The sequence below is a fragment of the Papio anubis genome, chromosome 8 (genome assembly GCF_008728515.1).
Source record: "Papio anubis isolate 15944 chromosome 8, Panubis1.0, whole genome shotgun sequence".
NCBI classification, from domain to species: domain Eukaryota; kingdom Metazoa; phylum Chordata; class Mammalia; order Primates; family Cercopithecidae; genus Papio; species Papio anubis.
In genome coordinates this window covers 23,514,374-23,535,658 of record NC_044983.1, presented here as the reverse complement: position 1 = coordinate 23,535,658, position 21,285 = coordinate 23,514,374, and the positions used below count along the sequence as shown (strand labels likewise).

The 21,285-nt window shown below is 42.5% G+C and overlaps 1 protein-coding gene across 10 annotated transcripts in view; it reads right to left on the bottom strand.

Moving 5' to 3' along the window:
- The window catches only part of DOCK5 (dedicator of cytokinesis 5), a 235,651-nt gene that overhangs the window by 56,601 nt on the left and 157,765 nt on the right, over nucleotides 1–21,285 (bottom strand). For 7 of the 10 annotated variants that reach the window (XM_031669440.1, XM_031669446.1, XM_031669438.1 and 4 more), the window contains 6 exons: nucleotides 19,702–19,836; nucleotides 14,786–14,918; nucleotides 13,679–13,749; nucleotides 12,979–13,085; nucleotides 9,945–10,081; nucleotides 4,012–4,107 (listed from right to left, as the gene is read on the bottom strand). In XM_031669440.1, the coding sequence (XP_031525300.1) occupies nucleotides 4,012–4,107; nucleotides 9,945–10,081; nucleotides 12,979–13,085; nucleotides 13,679–13,749; nucleotides 14,786–14,918; nucleotides 19,702–19,836 (679 nt within the window). The remainder of the gene's footprint in view (nucleotides 1–4,011; nucleotides 4,108–9,944; nucleotides 10,082–12,978; nucleotides 13,086–13,678; nucleotides 13,750–14,785; nucleotides 14,919–19,701; nucleotides 19,837–21,285) is intronic. The other 3 variants (XM_031669441.1, XM_031669439.1, XM_031669442.1) reach the window with 2 other exon arrangements.

Below are 21,285 nucleotides of genomic sequence, written 5' to 3'. Positions count from 1 at the left end.
TACAAGAGGGTTTTCCCTCTTTTGCTTGGCATTTCTGGCTGCTGCCATGTGAAGAAGGATGTGTTTGCTTCCTCTTCCGTCATGATTGTAAGTTTCCTGAGGTCTCCCCAGCCATGCTGAACTGTTAGTCAATTAAACCTCTTTCCTTGATAAACTACTCAGATTTATCAACTACCCAGTCTCAGGTATGTTTCTATTAGCAGCATGAGAACGGACTAATACCACCTGATACCACTTCTCCAACTCCAGAGCCCATTCGCCAGTTGTTCCAATATACTACCCACATGAATTGTGACCCTGACTTGCAGATAAAAAATTAGTAACTAGATGATTAATTAACATCGCTTCCATTTGTGAGTTCGGGAATTACATATTCAAGGTGCTACCCCTAGACCAAAAAAATGTGAATTATAGACTTAGTTTTATAGACAGGGAGTAAAGATCCAGGGGTGCTAACCTCCTGTATTCATGCAGTTATGAAAATAACACAAAGATCGCTTCTCGGCCTTTTGGCTAAGATCAAGTGAAAATAACACAAAGGAATTTAGCAAAGGAGAGATGAACATACAGCTGTTTCTAAAACAAAGAGAAAGTTTCCCCAAGCAGAACAACGAAAGACTGTCTGTGTCTATCTCTTACTGAATGCATTCCCTAGACTGTTTCTTTTGTTTTAAAAAGTTTATATTTTAGGCCTGGTGGCATGGTTCACACCTGTAATCCCAGCACTTTGGGAGGCCAAGGCAGGCAGATCACTTGAGGTCAGGAGTTTGAGATCAGACTGGCCAACATGGTGAAACCCCATCTCTACTAAAAATACAAAAATCAGCCTGGCATGGCGGCAGGCACCTATAATCCCAGCTACTTGGGAGGCAGAGGCAGGAAAATTGCTTGAACTTGGGAGGCAGAGATGCAGTGAGCCGAGATTGCACCACTGCACTCCAGCCTGGGTGATGGCCAGAGCCTGTCTCAAAAAAACAAAACAAAAAAAAGGTTTATTTTTTCAATTACAAAGCAGTGTAAATTTATTGTACTAAGGCCTTTGATATATATATTGCCAAATTATCATATAGCTTGTTTTCCCAACGGCGTCTAACACAATTTGTTTCTCCAACACCTTGCCTATTCTGGGTATTAGAGGTTTACTTAATCTCACTTCGCATTTTCATTTCCTTTTCTCTAAATTAAACAGTCTGTCCATGAACTTTTTGGCCATTTAGCTTTCTCATGTTGCTGTTTGTACCCATTCTTTACTCATTTTTCTATTAAAACAATATCTTTGCTTAGTGGCTTATAATAGCTTTTGTATATTAAGTTTATTAGCCACCTGTCACCTATGTTACAAAAATTTTTAAAGTTTGGGGCTTAACTTTTAATTTGCATATATATACACACACACACACACACATATCTTCATATATAGGGATTTAAAATTTCACCTAGTAAAATCGATTTTTTCTTGTATTTTAACTATAAAAATCCATGAATCCTGTTCCTCCTCAAATCAGTTATCTATTATTTTATTCTAGCGCGTTATAATGTAATTTTTTTAAATTGAATACTTCATTCTATCTGACATTTATTTTGTGGGTATAGTATGAAGTTGAACAAATTTTTTCCAAATTAACTAATTTTCTTTTTCTTTGTTTGAGACGGGGTCTCATTCTGTCACTCAGGCTACAGTGCAGTGGCGATCATGGCTGACTGTAGCCTCGACTTCCCTGGGGCTCAAGCAATCCTCACATCTCAGCCTCCTGAGTAGTTGGGATTACAGGCGCATGTCACCACGCCTGGCTAATTTTTGTATATTTTTTTTTGAGACAGGCTCTTGCAATGTTTCTCAGGCTGGTCTCCAACTCCTGGACTCAAGTGATCTGCTAGCTTCAGCCTCCTGAAGTGCTGGGATCACAGGCATGAGCCACCGCACCCAGCCCCAAATTGTTAACTAATGTTCTAAACAATGTTTACTAAAAACCTTCATTTTCTCTTTTGAAAGGTAACAAAATATTCATACGATCCAAAATCTCCTTTTCACTTATCATGGTTCTGTTCTGCTGATATGTATCCTCTAAGTCTGACAGGCGAGCTCTCCATTATTACGTTTATTTTTATTTTTTTTTTTACGAGACGGAGTCTTGCTCTGTCACCAGGCTGGAGCGCAGTGGCGCGATCTCAGCTCACTACAATCTCCGCCTCCCGGGTTCAAGTGATTCCCCCTGCCTCAGCCTCCCAAGTAGTTGGGACTACAGACATGCATCACCACAACTGGCTAATTTTTTTTTTTTTTTTTTGTATTTTAGTAGAGACGGGGTTTCACCACATTGGCCAGGGTGGTCTTGATCTCCTGACCTCGTGATCTGCCCACCTCAGTCTCCCAAAGTGCTGGGATTACAGGCATGAGCCACCATGTCAGGCCTCGTTATTATTTCTATTTGGCTATTTATTTGTAACTAGTACTTATTCTTACTCTGATATTTTTGTGACTGAATTAAATAGACTTTCTCATTTATAATCTCTAAACAGCTTCTGTCGTTAAAGAACAGGCATTAAATATCATTTATTTTAAAACAGGTTAGAGGCTGGGTGCAGTGGCTCATACCTGTAATCCCAGCACTTTAGGATGCTAAGGTGGGTGGATCATTTGAGGTCAGGAGTTCAAGACTAGCCCAGCCAACATGGCAAAACCTCATCTCTACTAAAAATACAAAAATTAGCTGGGTGTCAGGGCACACACTTGTAACCCCAGCTACTTGGGAGGCTGAGGTAGGACAATCACTTGAATCTGGGAGGTGGAGGTCACAGTGAACGACCTCTACAAAAAAATTAAAAGTTAGCCAGGCATGGCGGCATGTGCCTGTAGTCCCAGCTGCTTAGGAGGATGAGGCAAGAGGCTTGCTTAGACTCAGGAGATTGAGGCTGCAGTGAGCTGTGAAGGTGCCACTATACTTCACCCTGGTGACAGAGTGAGAACCTGTCTCTATTTAGAAAAACAAAAGGTATTTAATTTCAACAAAAGGTATTCAATTCCTAATCATCTTATTTAAAGCTGTGACTCCCCCACCCTCACTTCCCTTAACCTGCTATTATTTTTTTCCTCTATAGCACCTGTTGTCTCCTAACACTATGTAGTTTATTTTGCTATAACTGTTGTCATTATTGTTGGTGTCAGCTCCTCAAAGGCAGTGATTTTTCTGTTGTGTTCATGGGTACATCTTCAGTGTCCAGAGCAGTGCCTGTTTTACGGCAGTTTTTCATACCTATTTGTGAAATAAATGAATTTTTTTAATCTGACAGGAATTTGGAATAATTCTTGTCCTATGTCCTCTAATTAAAATCTAACCATAGCTTTTAATACAGCAAGTAAAAGATGCTTCACTTTAATGACGACACCACTGAGTCTTTCCACAGCTACCCCTGGTCTCTATCATAGTTGTTACCTGGCGTCTATTTAGATAGAGTACACAGAAAACAAGAGGCCAGAGAGCAACACTGGCCTTTCCACAAGCATGCTAACCACAGGTTCTTTAAAATGTCTGGTTTTGTTCCCTGAATCAAGGGGGCTGGGTGGTTCATACTGGATCATTTTCTTTCTTTCTTTCTTTTCAAGGCAGGCTATTGCTCTGTTGTCCAGGCTGGAGTGCAGTGACACAATCACAGCTTACTGCAGCCTCGACATCCCACGTTCAAGTGATCCTCCCACCTTAGCCTCCTGAGATCAGGGTGCCAGCATGGTACCTGATCCACAGGCACAGGCACATGCCACCACCACGCCCAGCTAATTTTTTAAATTTTTTGTAGAGATGGGGTCTCACTATATTGCCTAGGCTGGATTATTTTCTCTCAAGAGAAAATCCATGTCAGAATCAAGATTTGCTCAAGGTTATAACCAATAACCCATGATGTGAGAGGCCCATGTGAAGAACAGCCTCAAGCCACTGGCCCCGAAGGCTTCCCGATAGGCCACGGGGACAGAGAAGCAGCAGCAGCCGTGGGATCCACCAAAGAGATACTCACGATGTGGGGAGACTGCCGGCTCATCCCAATCACTGTCCGGTTGATCCTTCTCAGCAGCCGTTCCATTATAAGCTGAATGTGCATTGCAGTAGCGCCCTGTGGGAACACAGGATTTGATTCCATTCCTTCTGACTCAGTTTCGCTTTTCTTAAGGGAACTTCAGATAGATGAGTTTTGTCTTTAAATCTCTTTCTGGCTCCTCCCTACAAAGCAATCTCTTGTCCAAAAGTGGAAAATGGTCTCAGAATAGTACAAAACTTTATGAAGAAAATAATTGAAAATGATCAATCGTAACATTTAAAAGATGAATGTGGGTGTGCAGGGACGAGTGCCTTCCTACTAACTCAGATCGCTCAGGTTCACTGAGAGCTCACTGTGGCCACTGACTCAACAAATAGTTTTGGGGGACCCCCATTAGCATGATGTATTCTGTTCTGAGGTTGAGCAGATTAGAATTGCCCAGGTCAATTAGGCACATGTGTGGGACATTAAAGGCAAAAATACAAAGCACTTATCACCTTCTGTGTTGTAGGAAAAAAAAAATAAGAAATTCAAGTCAAGGGAATTGTGATGGAGTAAATGTTTGTGTCTCCTCCAAACTCATATGTGAAGCCCTAACCCCCATCGTGATGGTATCAGGAGATGGGGCTCTTGAGTTGTCATGAAGGTTAGATGAGGTCATGAGGGTGGGGCCCTGGACTGAAGGGATGAACATGCTTTTAGTAAATGAGATATCACAGATATCAATCTCTCTCTCCACCATGCAAGCACACAGCAAGAAGGCAGCTGTCTGCAAGCCGGGAAGAAAGACCTCACCAAAACTGAACCATGCTGGTACCCTGATCTCAGACACTCAGTATCCAGAACTGTGAGAAAATAAATGTCTGTTGTTTAAGCCACGCAGTCTGTGGTATTTTGTTATGGAAGGCTGACTGAGCAGACTAATGCAAGGATGATTTTGTATTCTGACTCTGTCATGTGTGACTTTGAGCAATTATTCCACTTCGCTGAGCTTGCAGTTTTCATAGCTGCAAAAGGGAGATAGTAACAGTTTTCTTATAGGAATTAGTAGGGCTGATGTAGTCATCAAGTGTACTGGATAAATGTGTATTCCTTCTTTTACCTTCTTTCCCTTTTTTGTAGCTAGATATTACACTCATTTGGCTCCGACTTACCCATATGCAACTTGACTTTTCACAGCCTCTATCTGTCCTTGCTGTATGATAGATATTTTGAAACTCCTGCTTAATGCTTCAAATAACTAAATCATTGCTCGCGCTCTCTCTCTCTCTCTCTCTCTCTATATATATATATATATATATATTTTGCTTCTTAACATTTTTATTAATTTTTACAAATTCAACTGGCAAACACAGTACTTATCCAGCATGTACAACATGAAGATTTGGTACACGTAATCATGTAATGGTTTCCATGGTCAAATTAACACATCCATTGCCACCCCTGCCATACATTAGATTCCCAGAACTTGCTCATCCTATAACTGACACTTTCTACCCTTTGACCAACATCTCCCCATCCTGCCCCCTAATGCCCTGCAGCCCCTGGTAAAGAATGTTCTACTTTCTGCTTCTAGGAGTCCAACTTTGTTAGATTCCACATAGAAGCCAGATCAGGATGGCTACAGGAATTTTTTTAATTTCAATAGTTTTGGGGGTACACGTGGTTTCTGGTTACATGGATGAGTTCTTTATTGGTGATTCTGAGATTTTCGTGCACCCATCACCCAAGCAGTGTACATTGTACCCAATGCGTAGTCTTTTATCCCTCACTCACCTCCTAGCTTTTCCCCAGAAAGTTCACCAAGTCCATTGTATCCATGGTATCACTCTTTTTTTTTTTATTGAGACGGAGTCTCGCTCTGTCGCCCAGGCGGGAGTGCAGTGGCGCGATCTCGGCTCACTGCAAGCTCCGCCTCCTGAGTTCACACCATTCTCCTGCCTCAGCCTCCCAAGTAGCTGGGACTACAGGCGCCCACCACCACGCCTGGCTAATTTTTTGTATTTTTAGTAGAGACAGGGTTTCACCGTGTTAGTCAGGATAGTCTCTATCTCCTGACCTCGTGATCCGCCCACCTCAGCCTCCCAAAGTGCTGGGATTACAGGCGTGAGCCACCGCCCCCGGCCACATTGTATCACTCTTAAGCCTTTGCAGTCTCATACCTTAGCTCCCACTTGTAAGTGAGAACATGTAATATTTGGTTTTCCATTCTTGAGTTACTTCACTTAGAACAATGGCCTCCATCTCCACCTAAGTTATTGCAAAAGACGTTATTTTGTTCCTTTTTATGAGTGAGTAGTATTCCATGATGCATATATACCACACTTTATTCACTCATTGGTCAATGGGCACTTAGGTGGGTTTCATATCTTTGCTATTGCAAATTGTGCTGCTATAAACATGCACATGCATGTGTCTTTTTCATATAATGACTTATTTTCCTTTGGGTAGATGCCCAGGAGTGGGAATGCTGGATTGAATGGTAGTTCTACTCTTAGTTCTTTAAGGAATCTCTATACTGTTTTTCACAGTTGTTGTACTAATTTACAACTGTTACAGCAGTGTAACAGCGTTCCCTTTTCACCACACCCATGCCAACATCTATTGTTTTTTGATTTCTTAATTATGGTATGGCTATATGTATTTTTATTACAGTATCAAGTATTTCAGGTCCACCCTCCCTCTCTGCTTCCCTCTGTCCCTTCCTTCTTCTCTCCCTCCTTCACTTTTTATTAGTCATTTACTTGTTTCCCATTTCTCTGAATGAAAGTGATTCATAAAATCAGCCTCTCCAGAAAATGCTGCTTTCACTCCATTTACATAGCATTTCCTTAGTGTGGCCATAAATAGTTGTGCAGGTCACATGCTGTGCCCTGTGGGGAGATATGAAATGAATAAGGCTCCTCTGAGCCTTTAGAGATTTCTATTGTGGAGGTGGGGGTGAGTGGCACATAAATTTTTTTTTTTTTTTTGAGATGGAGTCTCACTCTGTTGCCCAGGCTGGAGGGCAGTGGCGCGATCTTGGCTCACTGCAACCTCTGTCTCCTGGGTTCAAGCGATTCTCCTGCCTCAGCCTCCTGAGTAGCTGGGGTTACAGGTGCGCACCACCAAGCCCAGCTAATTTTTGTATTTTTAGTAAAGATGGGGTTTTACCATGTTGGTCAGGCTGGTCTCGAACTCCTGATCTCGTGATCCACCCGTCTCGGCCTCCCAAAGTGCTGGATTACAGGCGTGAGCCACTGCACCCAGCCAGGACATACATTTAAATAAGTATAACACAAGGATCCCCTAGAAGGTGGGCTCCTGGGGGTAGGGTGCTTGCTTCTCTAGTTCACTGCCACAGTCCTAGCCGATCCCAGTGCCTGGAGCATAAGAGCAGCTTCCCAAGGATTTGTGAGCTGCATTCATAACTCAGTGTACGAAGTGATAAAATCCTCAAAAGAAACTCAAGGAGAGCATGGAAACAATGAGTAGAATTTGGCAGGACCACACCAGAGACAACTTCACAGAGGCGCTTACTGCAGCTGGACTTGAAAGAAAGAGGACAATTCCAAAACAGAGCTGTAGGGAGAGGAGGGAATCCTGCAATGTTTAAAAAAAAAACAAAACGCAGGAAGAACAAATGTCAGTAATTAGAGCTTTAAATTAACTAAGGAGATGAGAGGACAAGGGAAGAGATAATTGAGCTAGTGCACAATATTTCAAAATGTATATGGAGGAAAAAAAAGTACCACCATGATGGACAAAAATGACTGAACTTACTACTTTACCAGAGCTCCAAGATCGATAATTTTGATTGTCTCTGCGCATTACAGGGAACATAATATTGGGAAGACCGAAATAAATAAAAAGTTAATTTAAATATCCTTGCACAGGATTTAAACACATTCAAGTCATTTCCAAAGAGTCTTTCTGGGTGGTGAGAACGTTGGTAGAGATGTTACGTATTAAAAAAATAGGGTCAGAAGTGGAAGAGACCTAAGAGGTCATCTAGAACAATTCCTACATACAACGGACTAGACTAGGAAACTGAGGCACTGAGATATTTGCCTGAGGACAAATAGCTACAGAGTGGTAATACTGGGACTAGAATCCAATGCTCCGATTCTTGTGTTTCACGTTAACTGTGGATCATAAACATATGATTTCCAGAACACTGGATCCCTGGCTAAACCAATGTGCCAGACACATTGTTGCCAAATTTATAGGGCGTGGAGCTTTACTGTATTATTTTAAGGAACTACTGAGTTATGAGTTACTTTTTTAAAAGTATTATGTTTATGACATGATTGGTCACATTATGATTTTGGTGCAAAGTCCCTGGTTAGGAACAAAATCTCCAATTGCTTTGGGAAAACGTATTCCATTTTATAATGTGGTTTCTATAAACATACTTAATTTAAAAAGGGGGAATGATCATAATGAATAAATATCAAGTGATGAGCAGTGTAAAGAGTAAGTGGGCTACAGGGGCTTCGGGAAGTGGAGGGACAGAGACTGGGGGAGTAGCTAGAGATGGCAATGGTACCCTCACATACTTCTGAGGCTGCAGTATGCATTCACAGAAATGTAGACTTCCCAGTGCAAACCATGAGCACGAGAAAAGGTGGGCTGTGTTCAAACGGTGGTGGACCCTGACAGGTGAACTAACAGTTTGGCTATGGGAAAAGGTGTAGTATTCTTATCCTTCGGTAGGACAGAATCCCAAGATACTGGAAAGATAAAGAGTTTAGGTGAAGACAAAGAGTGGTTTTCCTGTTCTGTGGGAACACCTGTGCCACGAAACCACCACAGACGTGGTGAGTATAATTTGCGGCAAGATACCTTTTTTTTCTCAGCCCTCAACTGTTCGAGTGAACACATTCTGTAAAGTTCTCCAGCTTCCTGTGTGGGGGCTCTGCTAGGCCTATGGGCTGTACTATTTCTAAGACACGGTGAATCCAGACAGGTTCAGCCCTGTGTTTTCTTTTTCTTTTTTTTTTTTTTGAGATGGAGTCTCACTCTGTTGCCCAGGCTGGAGTGCAGTTGCACAATCTTGGCTCACTGCAACCTCTGCCTCTCAGGTTCAAGGGATTCTCCTGCCTTGGCCTCCCAAGTGGCTAGGATTACAGGCGCGGGTTGCCATGCCCAGCTAATTTTGGTATTTTTAGTAGAGATGGGGTTTCATTTCATTGAAGCCAGGTTGGTTTCGATCTCCTGACCTTGTGATCCGCCCACCTTGGCCTTCCAAAGTGCTGGGATTACAGACATGAGCCACTGCGCCTGGCCTTAGCCCTATGTTTTCAAGAGTGATGGGGGCCAGGTCACAGAGAAAACGCAAGATGAGAAAACATCATTTCCACTAGGTTCCAGAGAAAGCATCAATGTCCAAGAGGATATGGAAATGAGAACTTCTCAGCCGCTCAGAAATAACCGGTTGTTAGGCATCAGAGGATAAGAAGGAAGAGGTTTCCACATAAAAACAGAAAGGCCTTTGATTCTTTATTTCTTAATTATTATTATTATTTTATTTTATTTTTTTTAGAGAGACAAAGTCTTACTAAGTTGCCCAGGCTGGTCGGTCTTGAACTCCTGGGCTCAAGTGATCCTCCTGACTTGGCCTCCCAAAGTGCTGGGATTACAGGCCTGAGCCACTATGCCCAGCCAGGTCTTTGATTCTTAAGAATAGTCACAGGGATCTCAATAGTGGGCACACTGGGCAAGCCAGGAAAATCAGCCTGCGGAAGGTCCCAGCAGTAATCTGACTTTGCACTGGAGGCTCTGGCCTCCCTAATTATCTCTAAAATGGGCACAGCCTGCCCTAATACCTGAGTTGGAAACTACCTGAGAATAGGGAGGCCATGGAGTCACTCCTATCTGGTGCAAAGGGGCCAGTGTGAGCTCCGTGCAGCATCAGTGATGACTCAACTCACCACATCCTTCCTGTCCAGCACCTCCAGGATGTTGCTCAGAAGCTGCGAGCTTGCCTCGTGGTCAGGCTTGCTGGAGTTGTCATCTAACTGGCCACTGAGCTGGTCCGTCAGCAGCGGCAGCAGCACTTCTCTGCACTCTGAGAAGGAAAACACACACAGCTCACACGCAGCAGTGCCACCTCCTGAACCGCCTGTCTCCTTCCTGCAACGCTCTCCAGTACCAGCAGCTCTAAGCTCTGCAATCAGCCCTGCAGGAAGGCAGCCCCTCCAGCTCACCCAGGAACACCTGGTTGTAGGTGTGGAACTCCACTCTTGTTCAGTTTGCAGATGAATGAATTAAAAAAAAAAAAAAAAAAAAAGAACTTCACCTTTGCAACTGGATTATACAAACTAAGAAAATGACCCTTCCCACAGGTAAAGGTGGGAACTTAGCAAAATATTTAAATTATTTAACAATTTCTCTAGCTTTTAAAAATGTCAACCTAATACATGAAATTGAGGTCATATGAAACAAATAAAACCAAAACAAGTTATGGATTGTTTTTTCAAAATTTTTTTCATCTAATGGAGAAAATGTACTGAAAGAAGTTCCTATAAATACTAAGCTTCCCTAGTACACTTCAATGACATTCTGCTCATGTCTGTGCAGGTCTGAGATCTTTGCTATTGTAACACATTTTATAATGAATTCAGGTACTCTGAATGCTACAGAAATGACTGTTAACAGTGATCACACTCTAATTAGAACTATCGAGTGCATGCTTGCTCTTCTGCTCAAACACCTTATCCTTACTATCTCAATTACCTTTTCTGTATCCTTAAAAAGTTATCAAAGCATATTAAAATGTTTAGTAATAATTTACTTTGGTAATAAATGTTTTCTACTTAAGAGCATTCACTAGCATTTGGCAGGCATTACCTCTACCCCCAATTGTGTCTTAGGAACATTTGCAATTTCTAAGTGCAAATTCATAGGGTCAGAAAATATCAGAGCCCAAGGAGGCTACTGATACGATCTAGCTCAAGTCCTTCCTTCCACAGAACTTGAAGCTGAGACTTGTAGAAGGTCACTCATTTGTCCAGTTACATAAATAGCCAGGGACAAGGCCAGGAAGGCTCTCCCACCAATGATCCACTCAATTCCAACATTGAGGAGTCCTGCTTGTCTTCAGATCTCCAGGCAATATACATACATAACATGAGGTCACCCTCTCTGAGCCCCTGACCACGGAGACCAAAAGAGGTCTCCGCAGCTGCCTCACTCTAGCAAGTCTTGAGTTTATTGGGAAGGCCCAGGTGCTGGACCTCCTGTTTAATACCAGCTTTGGGGCAGAAATACTTGGTGGCTATTTCCTAGACTCTACTTACAAAGTGAAAAGTATTTTATCAGTGTAAGAGTTTTTTCCCTCCATGCCCCACTCCTTTCCCAGCAGAATACTAGTCATCTGGCTTCCACCAGCCTACCCCCTAAAGAAAAGGCTTGGCCAGGTGTGGTGGCTCACGCCTAAAATCCCAGCACTTTGGGAGGCCAAGGTAGGTGGATCGCCTGAGGTCAGGAGTTTGAGACCAGTTGGCCAACATGGTGAAACCCCAGCTCTACTAAAATTACAAAAAAAAAAAATTAGCCGGGTATGGTGGCACACACCTGTAGTCCCAGCTACTTGGGAGGCTGAGGCAGGAGAATCGCTTGAACCAGGGAAGTAGAGGTTGCAGTGACCCAAGATTGTGCCATTGCACTCCAGCCTGGGCAACAGAGCGAGACTCCATCTCAAAAAAAAGGAAAGAAAAGAAAAGAAAAGGCTTGCTTTATCATGTTTGCCAATTTCCCTGGTGTACCTGGTGTAAATCCTTCCACCATGGTCAATTTCCAGCTACTAATGTGATATCACTGAAGGTGGGGTTGAGAAGGGATGCATGTAAACAGTTCTCCTGTGGGATCCAGCACATTGCTGCTTCCCTATCCCCTGGTTTTTAAGGTCATGCAATAAGTATAGGTTAAAGAAGAATTTCTTTTAAAAGGGTCATCTTTTTCCTACTTGCTTGTTACTTCCCTGAGGTTCCTGTTTTAAAGACAAAATTCGCTCATTAATGAATCTCTTGCAGATTGCTCTAATTAAAGATTAAAGAACACATGATTTTGCTCTTTTAGGAACTGTTGGAAATACTGAGCTTACTTTAGAATCTCTCAAAACCAGCACTGAGGAGGTCCCCTATATTAACAGCAAACAACTGGCAAGGATACTAATGACATTTTTTTTTTTTTGAGATCGAGTTCACCTGTAGCCCAGGCTGAGCAATGCCTATCCTGCCCACCAGAAGTTTGCCTCCTGTGCCAAAAGAGGTTTTTCCTTGCTCAGTTTCTCAGTGGCTGGACTCTGGTGCCCCACTGCCCGGGGTTTTTTTTTTTGTATTTTAGAGAGATGGGTTTCACTGTATTAGCCAGGATGGTTCATCTCCTGAGCCCAGATCCTGGCCAAGCTTGGTTCTTCCATAGGCAAGTTGGGATTACAGGTTTGACCTAATCGCTACTGCCAACATTTTTAAAAAAGAAAAGTCAAGTGCTTAATCGGGCACTGTACCACACCTTGCTTCATCCCAGCACTCTGGGAGGCCGAGGTGGACGGATCACTTGAGGTCAGGAGTTTGAGGGCAGCCTGGCCAACATGGTGAAACCCCATCTTTACCAAAAATATTTAAAAAAAAAAAAATTAGCTGGGTGTGGTGGTGTGCACCTGTAATCCCAGCTACTCAGGAGGCTGAGGCAGGAGAATCACTAGAACCTGGGAGGGGGAGGTTGCAGTGAGCCGAGATGGCGCCACTGCACTCCAGCCTAGGCAAGAGAGCGAGACTCCATCTTAAAAGAAAAAAAAAGCAAAGCTCAAGTGTTAACTGCAGAAATGGGGCTGACATTTCAGCACACAGCAGTTTGTTTAATCCTTTGAGATGGAGTCGTGCTCTGTCACCCAGGCTGGAGTGTAATGGTATGATCTCGGCTCACTGCGACCTTATGCAGCAATTATTGAAAGAGACTTACCTGACTGTCGAAAAAGAGCACTCTCTACTATCTTGGTCATGCAGTTAAGTTTCTGCCGAACCAGCTGGTTGTCAGGAATGCTTTGAATGAATTTGCAGAAGAGCACACTGGAAGAGAAACCACAGGGTTAGGAGCGTCTTCGTTCTGCCAAGCTGAAGGCATTGTTATAAACTTTTCTCCTCCACTCTGAGATACGGGCATGGAGACATTTACATGGAAACTACAAAATGACCTGAGAGTTGATGACATGGCAGCAAGGGAGACTTTATCCTCACTTACTGGAGGGCTCTGCCTTAGAGCTGAGTATTTACATTGCCAAAGAACACCCTTGTCCATCATCGCTTTCCAGTCCCGCCTTTGTGAAAATGGCTTTCTTGGCTAACGCTACTCTCATGTTGATTGCAGTCTGACTTTGCACTGCTGGGATACTTAGGGGTAGGGCTGGAAGCACGTCATTATACACTATCTTTTGTAGTCAATTTCATGTCTGCATGTCTTGTTTTCCCAGAGAAAGTGCAAACCTCTCTCAGGGCAGGTTTTGGTTGTTCTTTTGCATCTTCCACAGAACTGAGCACCAAAAGGTATTCAGTTAATACTTCTTAGAAAAATAAAAGCCAGGTGTAGCAGCCCAGGCTCCAGCCAAGCAGGGGAGCTGTTTCTCTGTTAGAGCTAAGGAACAAAATTTTGTTTGGCTATTTACCTGAGCTCAACAGGATCAAATACAAGTTTGACGTCATTAATTATGCTAGGAAGGTACTTCAAAGCTGCCCCCTGTAAGAAAAACACCGAAGGCAAATTCAGTTGCCAGGCAAGACAAATACAGCATTTACTGCTTCATCCCAAGAAGAAAAGGCTGTGCTTGGAACTTAAATAGGGAACTGGATACAGATGCCCTTACAATAAAAAGGAAAGCTGGCATTGCTCTACACGATCTCCTAAAATGCTTTTCCTGAAGATGCAAGGGGATATAGCTTTCTGGTTTCTACTGCCAGCAGGCTCTGTCCACTTGGAGTTCATTTCTCTGCCTAAGGAGGTAGTTAAATTCTTTTTTTGTTTTTGAGACGGAGTCTCACTCTGTCCCCCAGGCTGGAGTACAGTGGCGCCATCTCGGCTCACTGCAAGCTCTGCCTCCCGGGTTCACACCATTCTCCTGCCTCAGCCTCCCGAGTAGCTGGGAATACAGACACCCGCCACCATGCCCAGCTAATTTTTTTGTATTTTTAGTAGAGCCGTGTTAGCCAGGATGATCTCGATCTCCTGACCTTGTGATCCGCCCGCCTCGGCCACCCAAAGTGCTGGGATTACAGGCGTGAGCGATCACGCCCGGCCAGGAGGTGGTTAAATTCTTGAAGTCTCTCTCACAACATGGCCATAAAGAGCAAAAAATAAATATTAATAGTAAAGTTCACATTTGAGTCTTCAGGGATTATGTATTTCATATATTTTTTAAATTATGATAACAAAGACGGTGACTTTATACTTCCAGGTAAAATGAGGGACAAAAATAAAAAAAATTGTCACCTATAGTAGCATTGGGATCAGTTTGCTGAAATCATGGGGTCAAACAGGGTTCACAATGGCCTTTCAAGGGATGTCTAATTGGGTAGCATGTCCTTGGCAAACTGACATTTGAAAATACAAGCATCTGTAGAAGTTAAAATGGGCTGTTTTTTCCCCTTTATTTTCTGTAAATCATACTAAAATTCATAAGCTATCCAGGAACCATGATTCATTCTGTTTCTCCCCCATGATATGGCCAATTCAAAGTGGTCCCAAAACATCATTACCACAGCCTAAGAAGAGTTACCCATGATGACGCCAGGCTGACCTTGATCTTGACGGCTTCCTCCAGAGGCCTGTCCATCAGCATATTGAAAGCAAGAAATAACTGGCGGATTGAATCATTAAACTCATCTCCATCTTTGCTCTGGCCATAAAATCTTAACAGGAAAAAGAGAAAAGCAGTTGGACTTTCCACTGTTAAAAGAAATTTTAAAATAGATTTGTTGCCTCCCCGACTTCTCCTTCACTGTATCCCCCTAATCATTCTGACTCACCTAATCAAGCCCCAGTCATCTGAAGTTTCGGGCAATGGGTTAGAGAAGCTGCTGAACCCAGAAAGGCTCTGATCCCCAGCCCAGCCTACAAAACCATTTGTTCCAGTCTAGCCACTGAACTGCCCATGCTGATGCTGGCCTGCTCTATCACAAGGGCCTTCTAGGACAAGACCCCTTAGTCTTCACTGATACGTGCTTGCCTTCTTTGAAGTACTATACTTGTCTTCAAAAGATCTGTCCATCAACTCAAAAGTGGGTTCTTTCTCTTAAGTAGAAATCAAGAGATATTTGGGCACTTTCCAAGAAACACAAAAGTCCCAAATGAAAGTGCATATGCACATATAATAGGTGGCAATTTCACCATTAACTGGTCAAGAATAGGATGGTTTGAATTCAGAATTTCATGCACACACTCAAACACACACACGTATGTTTAAATTCGTCTCCTCCATTCACCTATACCCATAGTATCCAAAGAATATGAACTTCACTGAGATAGTTAATCAGACGGTTAATGGTAATTCTCAATTCATCCATTTTACAGAACTAGAAAAGAACTTTATTTGCAATTTAGTCCCCAAAGTATCTAAAAATTAACACACCTACAACAGAACTCACTTGATTTCCCTGCTCAACTCTAAGTATTCCAAATGTCAGCAAACAGCACCGCCTCGAACCTAGATCCACCCCACACCTAGATGTTATCTATGCTTCTTCCCTTTCTCTCATTGCCCCATCAAACCCAACAGGAAATCCTACGAGCTCGAATCAGTCCATTCTCTCCCTCTGCCTCTGAGATGGGGCTGGAGTGTCTCACACTTGAACCACAATGGCCTCTCAAAGTGGTCATTGGCTTCTACCTTTAGCCTTTGATAATCCATTTTCCATGTGGGAGATGAGATGATCATTTAAAATATAAGCCAGATTTTATTACTTCCCTAGTCATCCCCCAGTGGCTTCCCACTACACCTGGAATAAAATCCAAGCTCCTCACTATGGCCTACAAGGCCCCACATCATTTATTATTTGCTGGCCACTCCCGCTCTCTCTCCTGACACTGGATTCTCGTTACTCCTCACGCATCCACACTTGGTGCCCCATAGGTCCCTGCCTGGGGCAGGTCCTGCTTCCACTAACCCTTTCCTGACATCTCTGGAGGCCGCTTCTTCATCTTTCCGTCTCAGCTCACATGATACCACCTCCTCCTCCACTCAGTTCAGCTCAGGCAGCCTTCCCTGTTGGCTCCACCACTCCAACACCGCCCTCATTTACAGGGTGATTTCTTTACTCCTTGCCTCCCTGAACTGCATGGAACCCACACACACCATCACAGTGGGAGCCTGGTCACCAATGCAGAACACTTGGCACTCTATGTAGGTGACTTAATTTTTTTTTTTTTAAGTACTAATGATAGGGAGCTGAGGGATTAAGATCAAGCTTCTCAACATCCTATCTGCGGCAATTTACAATTTCTTCTTGGTGTTTTGCTGATTGAGGTGAACTCCAGCCAGGTAATGAGCTCATAAGAGAGATTTAAGCTCTGATGAAGGCAACAGGGGGACCAGGGACCAGGTGACATACCACTGCAGCCTCCAGACGTGGCCAGTGCACTGAAGTGATCATTAAATCTAAGCAACCAGAGGATGCACATTGCCAGTCTCTTCCCCAGCTCAGGTTCTTCTTTAATAACATATAAGGGAAAAGCAACCACACGCAGGCCGTCACAGATGAGGTGCAATGAAGCAACTCTCCTAGTCAATTTCATGGGTCCTCTGTTGCCCTAACCTTTCATTTTCCACACTCACCATCCTTTACTGTCCTATCTGGTGTCTAGAATGAGGATTCTGATGTGCTTCGACAAATGAGGAGGAAATGAACTAGTGAACCATCCATAAGAAAATACATTTTAATTTCACACTCAGGTTTTCTTTCTGTAGTTTAAAGGTGATACTGATTTTTGGACATCAGGGTTTACTATACAAACAAACTTTTGGGTAAGAGGATGTTCCCTTGGTAGAACGCTCCATGCCCCAACCATTCTCAATATATGGAAATGTACCGTAACTGAAAAATATAATGAACCAACTTTAAAAGAAGACCTTCTTTTTTTTTTTTTTTGAGATGGAGTCTTGCCGTGTCACCCAGGCTGGAGTGCAATGGTGCAATCTCGGCTCACTACAACCTCTGCCTCTCGGGTTCAAATGATTCTCCTGTCTCAGCCTCCCGAGTAGCTGGGACTACAGGTGCCCACCACCACGCCTGGCTAATTTTTGTATTTTTAGTAGAGATGGGGTTTCACCATATTGGCCAGGCTGTCTCGAACTCCTGACCTTGTGATCCACCCACCTCAGCCTCCCAAAGTGCTAGGATTACAGGCATCAGCCACCACGCCCTGCCAAAAGAAGACCTTCTGAAAAGAAAGCAAATACAGAGACTGTGCATAAATTATGTGTGGGGAAAATACTGCTCACTTCCACCTGGGAAGGAGGAATGGTCATTCAGCCAGATGGGTTTTAAAGTCATTAAACATTTTTATAAAAACAATTAGAAAAGTATATATTCATTTAAAAATTAAAAAGAATATAAAAAATAGCAAATAAAAATATAATAATAAATATAACTAAAATGCTAAAAGAATAAAAATATAAAGAATGAAAAAAAAATTACAAGCCTGTCACCCGAAGTTTTTGTACTATTGACATTTCAGACTGGGCATGGTGGCTCACGCCTGTAATTCCAGCACTTTGGGAGGCAGAGATGGGCAGGTCCCTTGAGCCCAGGAGTTTGAGACCAGACTGGGTGACATAGACAGACCCTGTCTGTACATAAAATATAAAAATTAGCTGGGCATGGTGGTGCACACCTTTGGTCCCAGCTACTTGGTGGACTGAGGTGAAAGGATTGCTTAAGCCTGGGAAGCAGAGTGCAGTGACCTGAGACCGTGCCACTGCACTCTCGCCTGGGTGACAGAGCCAGACCCTGTTTCAAAAACAAAAACAAAAAACCCTAAAAAACTCTAAAGAAACAACAACAAAAAAAAACACTTTAGTATGTTATCTATCCAGTCTTCTTCACTATACATATTTCAAATCCGTATTATTTTAAAAGGAAGATCATACTGGACTCATGCTTTACACGTTTGTTTTATCATTTAAGAATCTATTGGGCCAGGAGCAGTGGCTCATGTCTGTAATCCCAGCACTTTGGGAGGCCGAGGTGAGGGGATCATGAGGTCAGGAGATGGAGATCATCCTGGCTAACATGTGAAAACCCATCTCTACTAAAAATATGAAAAAATTAGCTGGGCATGGTGGTATGCGCCTGTAGTCCCAGCTACTTGGGAGGCTGCAGCAGGAGAATCTCTTGAACCTGTGAGGTGGAGGTGGAGGTTGCAGTGAGCCGAGATCACACCACTGCACTCCAGCCTGGGAAACAGAGCGAGACCCTGTCTCAAAAAAAAAAAAAAGAAATCTATCATGGTCCTCTTTCCTCATTAACATACCCTACATTTGAAATGACTGAATGTACATACTTGCAAGTTCATTTTTGTCATACCTGATAGATTTTTTTTTTCTATTAGATACATTTCTAGATGAGGTATTACTGGACAAATGTGACACTTTTTCCTTTCCTTAAAATTTTTCTTTTTTGTTTTTATTCATACTGTCTATTTTTATCCTGAAGAATTTATATCTCCATTAGCATCAAAATTGAAATACAGGGCCAATTTTTGCCCAATATCATCAAAGGACAAAGATTTTTAACCTTTTTCAAATGTATAGGTAAAAGATGGTATGTGTGCATGCGTGTGTGTGCATGTGTGTGTATCAAAATTCTTTTGACAGTATGAAATTTTTTTAAATGTATTGACCATTTAAATTTTTCTTTTGTAAATTACCATTTTTGTTTTCTATTTTGGCTATTTATCATTCTTCTATTGATTTATAAAAGCTTTAACTGAGAAAGCTATTAACCTTTCATCTGTACTATATGTAACCTTTTTGCAGGTTGTTTGCCTTTTTTTATTTTTTTCAATAAACAAAGTTTCTTTTAAAAATACATATGCTTAATCTACAAACCTTTTATTTCTTCCTTAGAAACACATTTTAACAGTTGGGAAATGCAGCTATTTCTGAAGGGTAGGAAAGTCACTGGGGTTGTGAGTGTTCCCTGCAAAGGTACGTGCTCTTTTGTGGTTTCTTCTATTTTTGATGGAACTGTTACGCTAGAAATCCAAACAGGGAATAATCCTATCTTTAGTGCTTAGCTGCCCAGGTAGCTAAGCACAGTGTCAACAAGGAAACACTCATCTCAGGAAACATCTCCCCCGAGATGACTGCTTCTTCTGCTAGTGACAGCAGATCATGATCCTAGATTTGCATACTCAATATTGTCATGAAGTCACCTGCTGTATTAGGTACAATCTTGCCATAGGAACCTGCTTCCCCAAGTCCTGAGGTCATTACTGCCCCAGAATTTTGCTGAACTACTCATGAGTCTTCTCCAACAGAGACACAGCCCACCTCCATCTTCAGCCCTGCAGCTCTGAAATAAGGCAATTCTAAGAACTAACTGCTCACAGAGCTGAACACCAGTGCAGAGTCAGGGAAAAACTACACAGAGTGACGGCTCATAATCTAAACATCTTCACTGCAGTTAACATTACCTCAAGTAGAGCACTCGAGATTGGATGATGAATCTAAACAAGTACTTCAAGGCTTTCAATGCAGCAAAAAGCAATTCAGTCTTGCTGGAGTCATCCGCATTAGCCACGTAGAAGTTCAGTACCTTGGAGAGTTTCCTTAGAAGAATGACAAAGAAAAATTAAGCCGATGAGCAACAGGATACTCTGAGGCTTGGGTAAGTTATCTAAGAGGGGAACGTGGCATACTGGAAGTAGAAGTCATAACTAATTATATCTTCTAGAATATGCCCTGAACAGCAAAATTAACTCTTTTCCAATTAAGTTTCCTCACCTGCCATCTAGGTTTGGAACTACCCTTCTGCTGAGAAATACTAGAAAAGGTTTCTTTCCCTTTGTGGGATTAAACAGGAGGGTTATGAAATGAAATGGTCGAAGTGACCCAAATTGCTAGGATATTTTAATCTCTGGTATGCAATTCTGACATCTTCAGATGCTCCCATAAACAAGGGATTATGCCTGCCTACAGGAGTTGACTTAAAAGAAGCCTAATTCCTTTTATTCTGCCTCAATCCCTTGGGATCCATCAATATGGAGTCAGATAGAAACTTCATGGAGAAAAAAGGAGCTCAGTCAGACTCTCTGGAACATTCATGGTTCTAAGTATTCAATAGATAAAACTGTTCTGGGGTTTTAGGTTGCTCTTTGTGTCTTTCTAGAGTTTTTGGGCTAGGAATGGTCTTCATTTTGTGCTATCCCTTAGACTTTGGAGGGCACTGATATTTTAATCTTAAACCTTCCTTCTGGGAATCTTTGAGCTTTCCTATAATAATAACTATTATTATTATTATAGCTATAGTTATATATATCATATATATAACTATTAACAATTATTATTATTATTATTTAGATGGAGTCTCTCTGTCGCCCAGGCTGGAATGCAGTGGCATGATCTCTGCCTCCCGGGTTCAAGCACCTGGCCGAATTATTATTTTTAAAAAAGGAAACATATAGCATTGATCGAATCTTGCAAGTAAACCCAGATTACTACCACCTGGAGTGCTGTATTTGGCTCGGTTTGATCACAGTGATGGGATTTCCTCATCTGTAGCTACCACCCACCTGGATGTGAGGCTCCTAGGTGGAACGGCCACCGTCACTAGCGTACTCACTGACAGGTCACTGGGCAGCAATCTACATGATGTGGCCTAAGCCACTGTCATAAGAAGATCATCGACAAATCCAGCTACATTCCTATCACTATTTATCACATTCTGCACAATAACTGGAAGGCAACGGGGTGGGTGTGCCAGGTACATACGATGCCATGGTGAGTGCTCTGGGGAGGAATACGGAGTGGACTTTAGTTGCTTTCCTTAGTCAGGGGCCCATAAACCAATGATAGAAGGCAGGCTGCACTACGGAAAAGGTAGAGACCACTGCCTCTTATGCAAAAGACGGGAAAAAGAAAACTTCTCATATCCTGTAAGTAATACATTTTACAAAGCATTTGTGGTACAGGGTTGAGGGCACGACCTTTTCTTCTATCAAACTTGGTCTTGTTTAATTCATGGTTTGATCTCCTTGATTCCCCACGCCAATCCCACT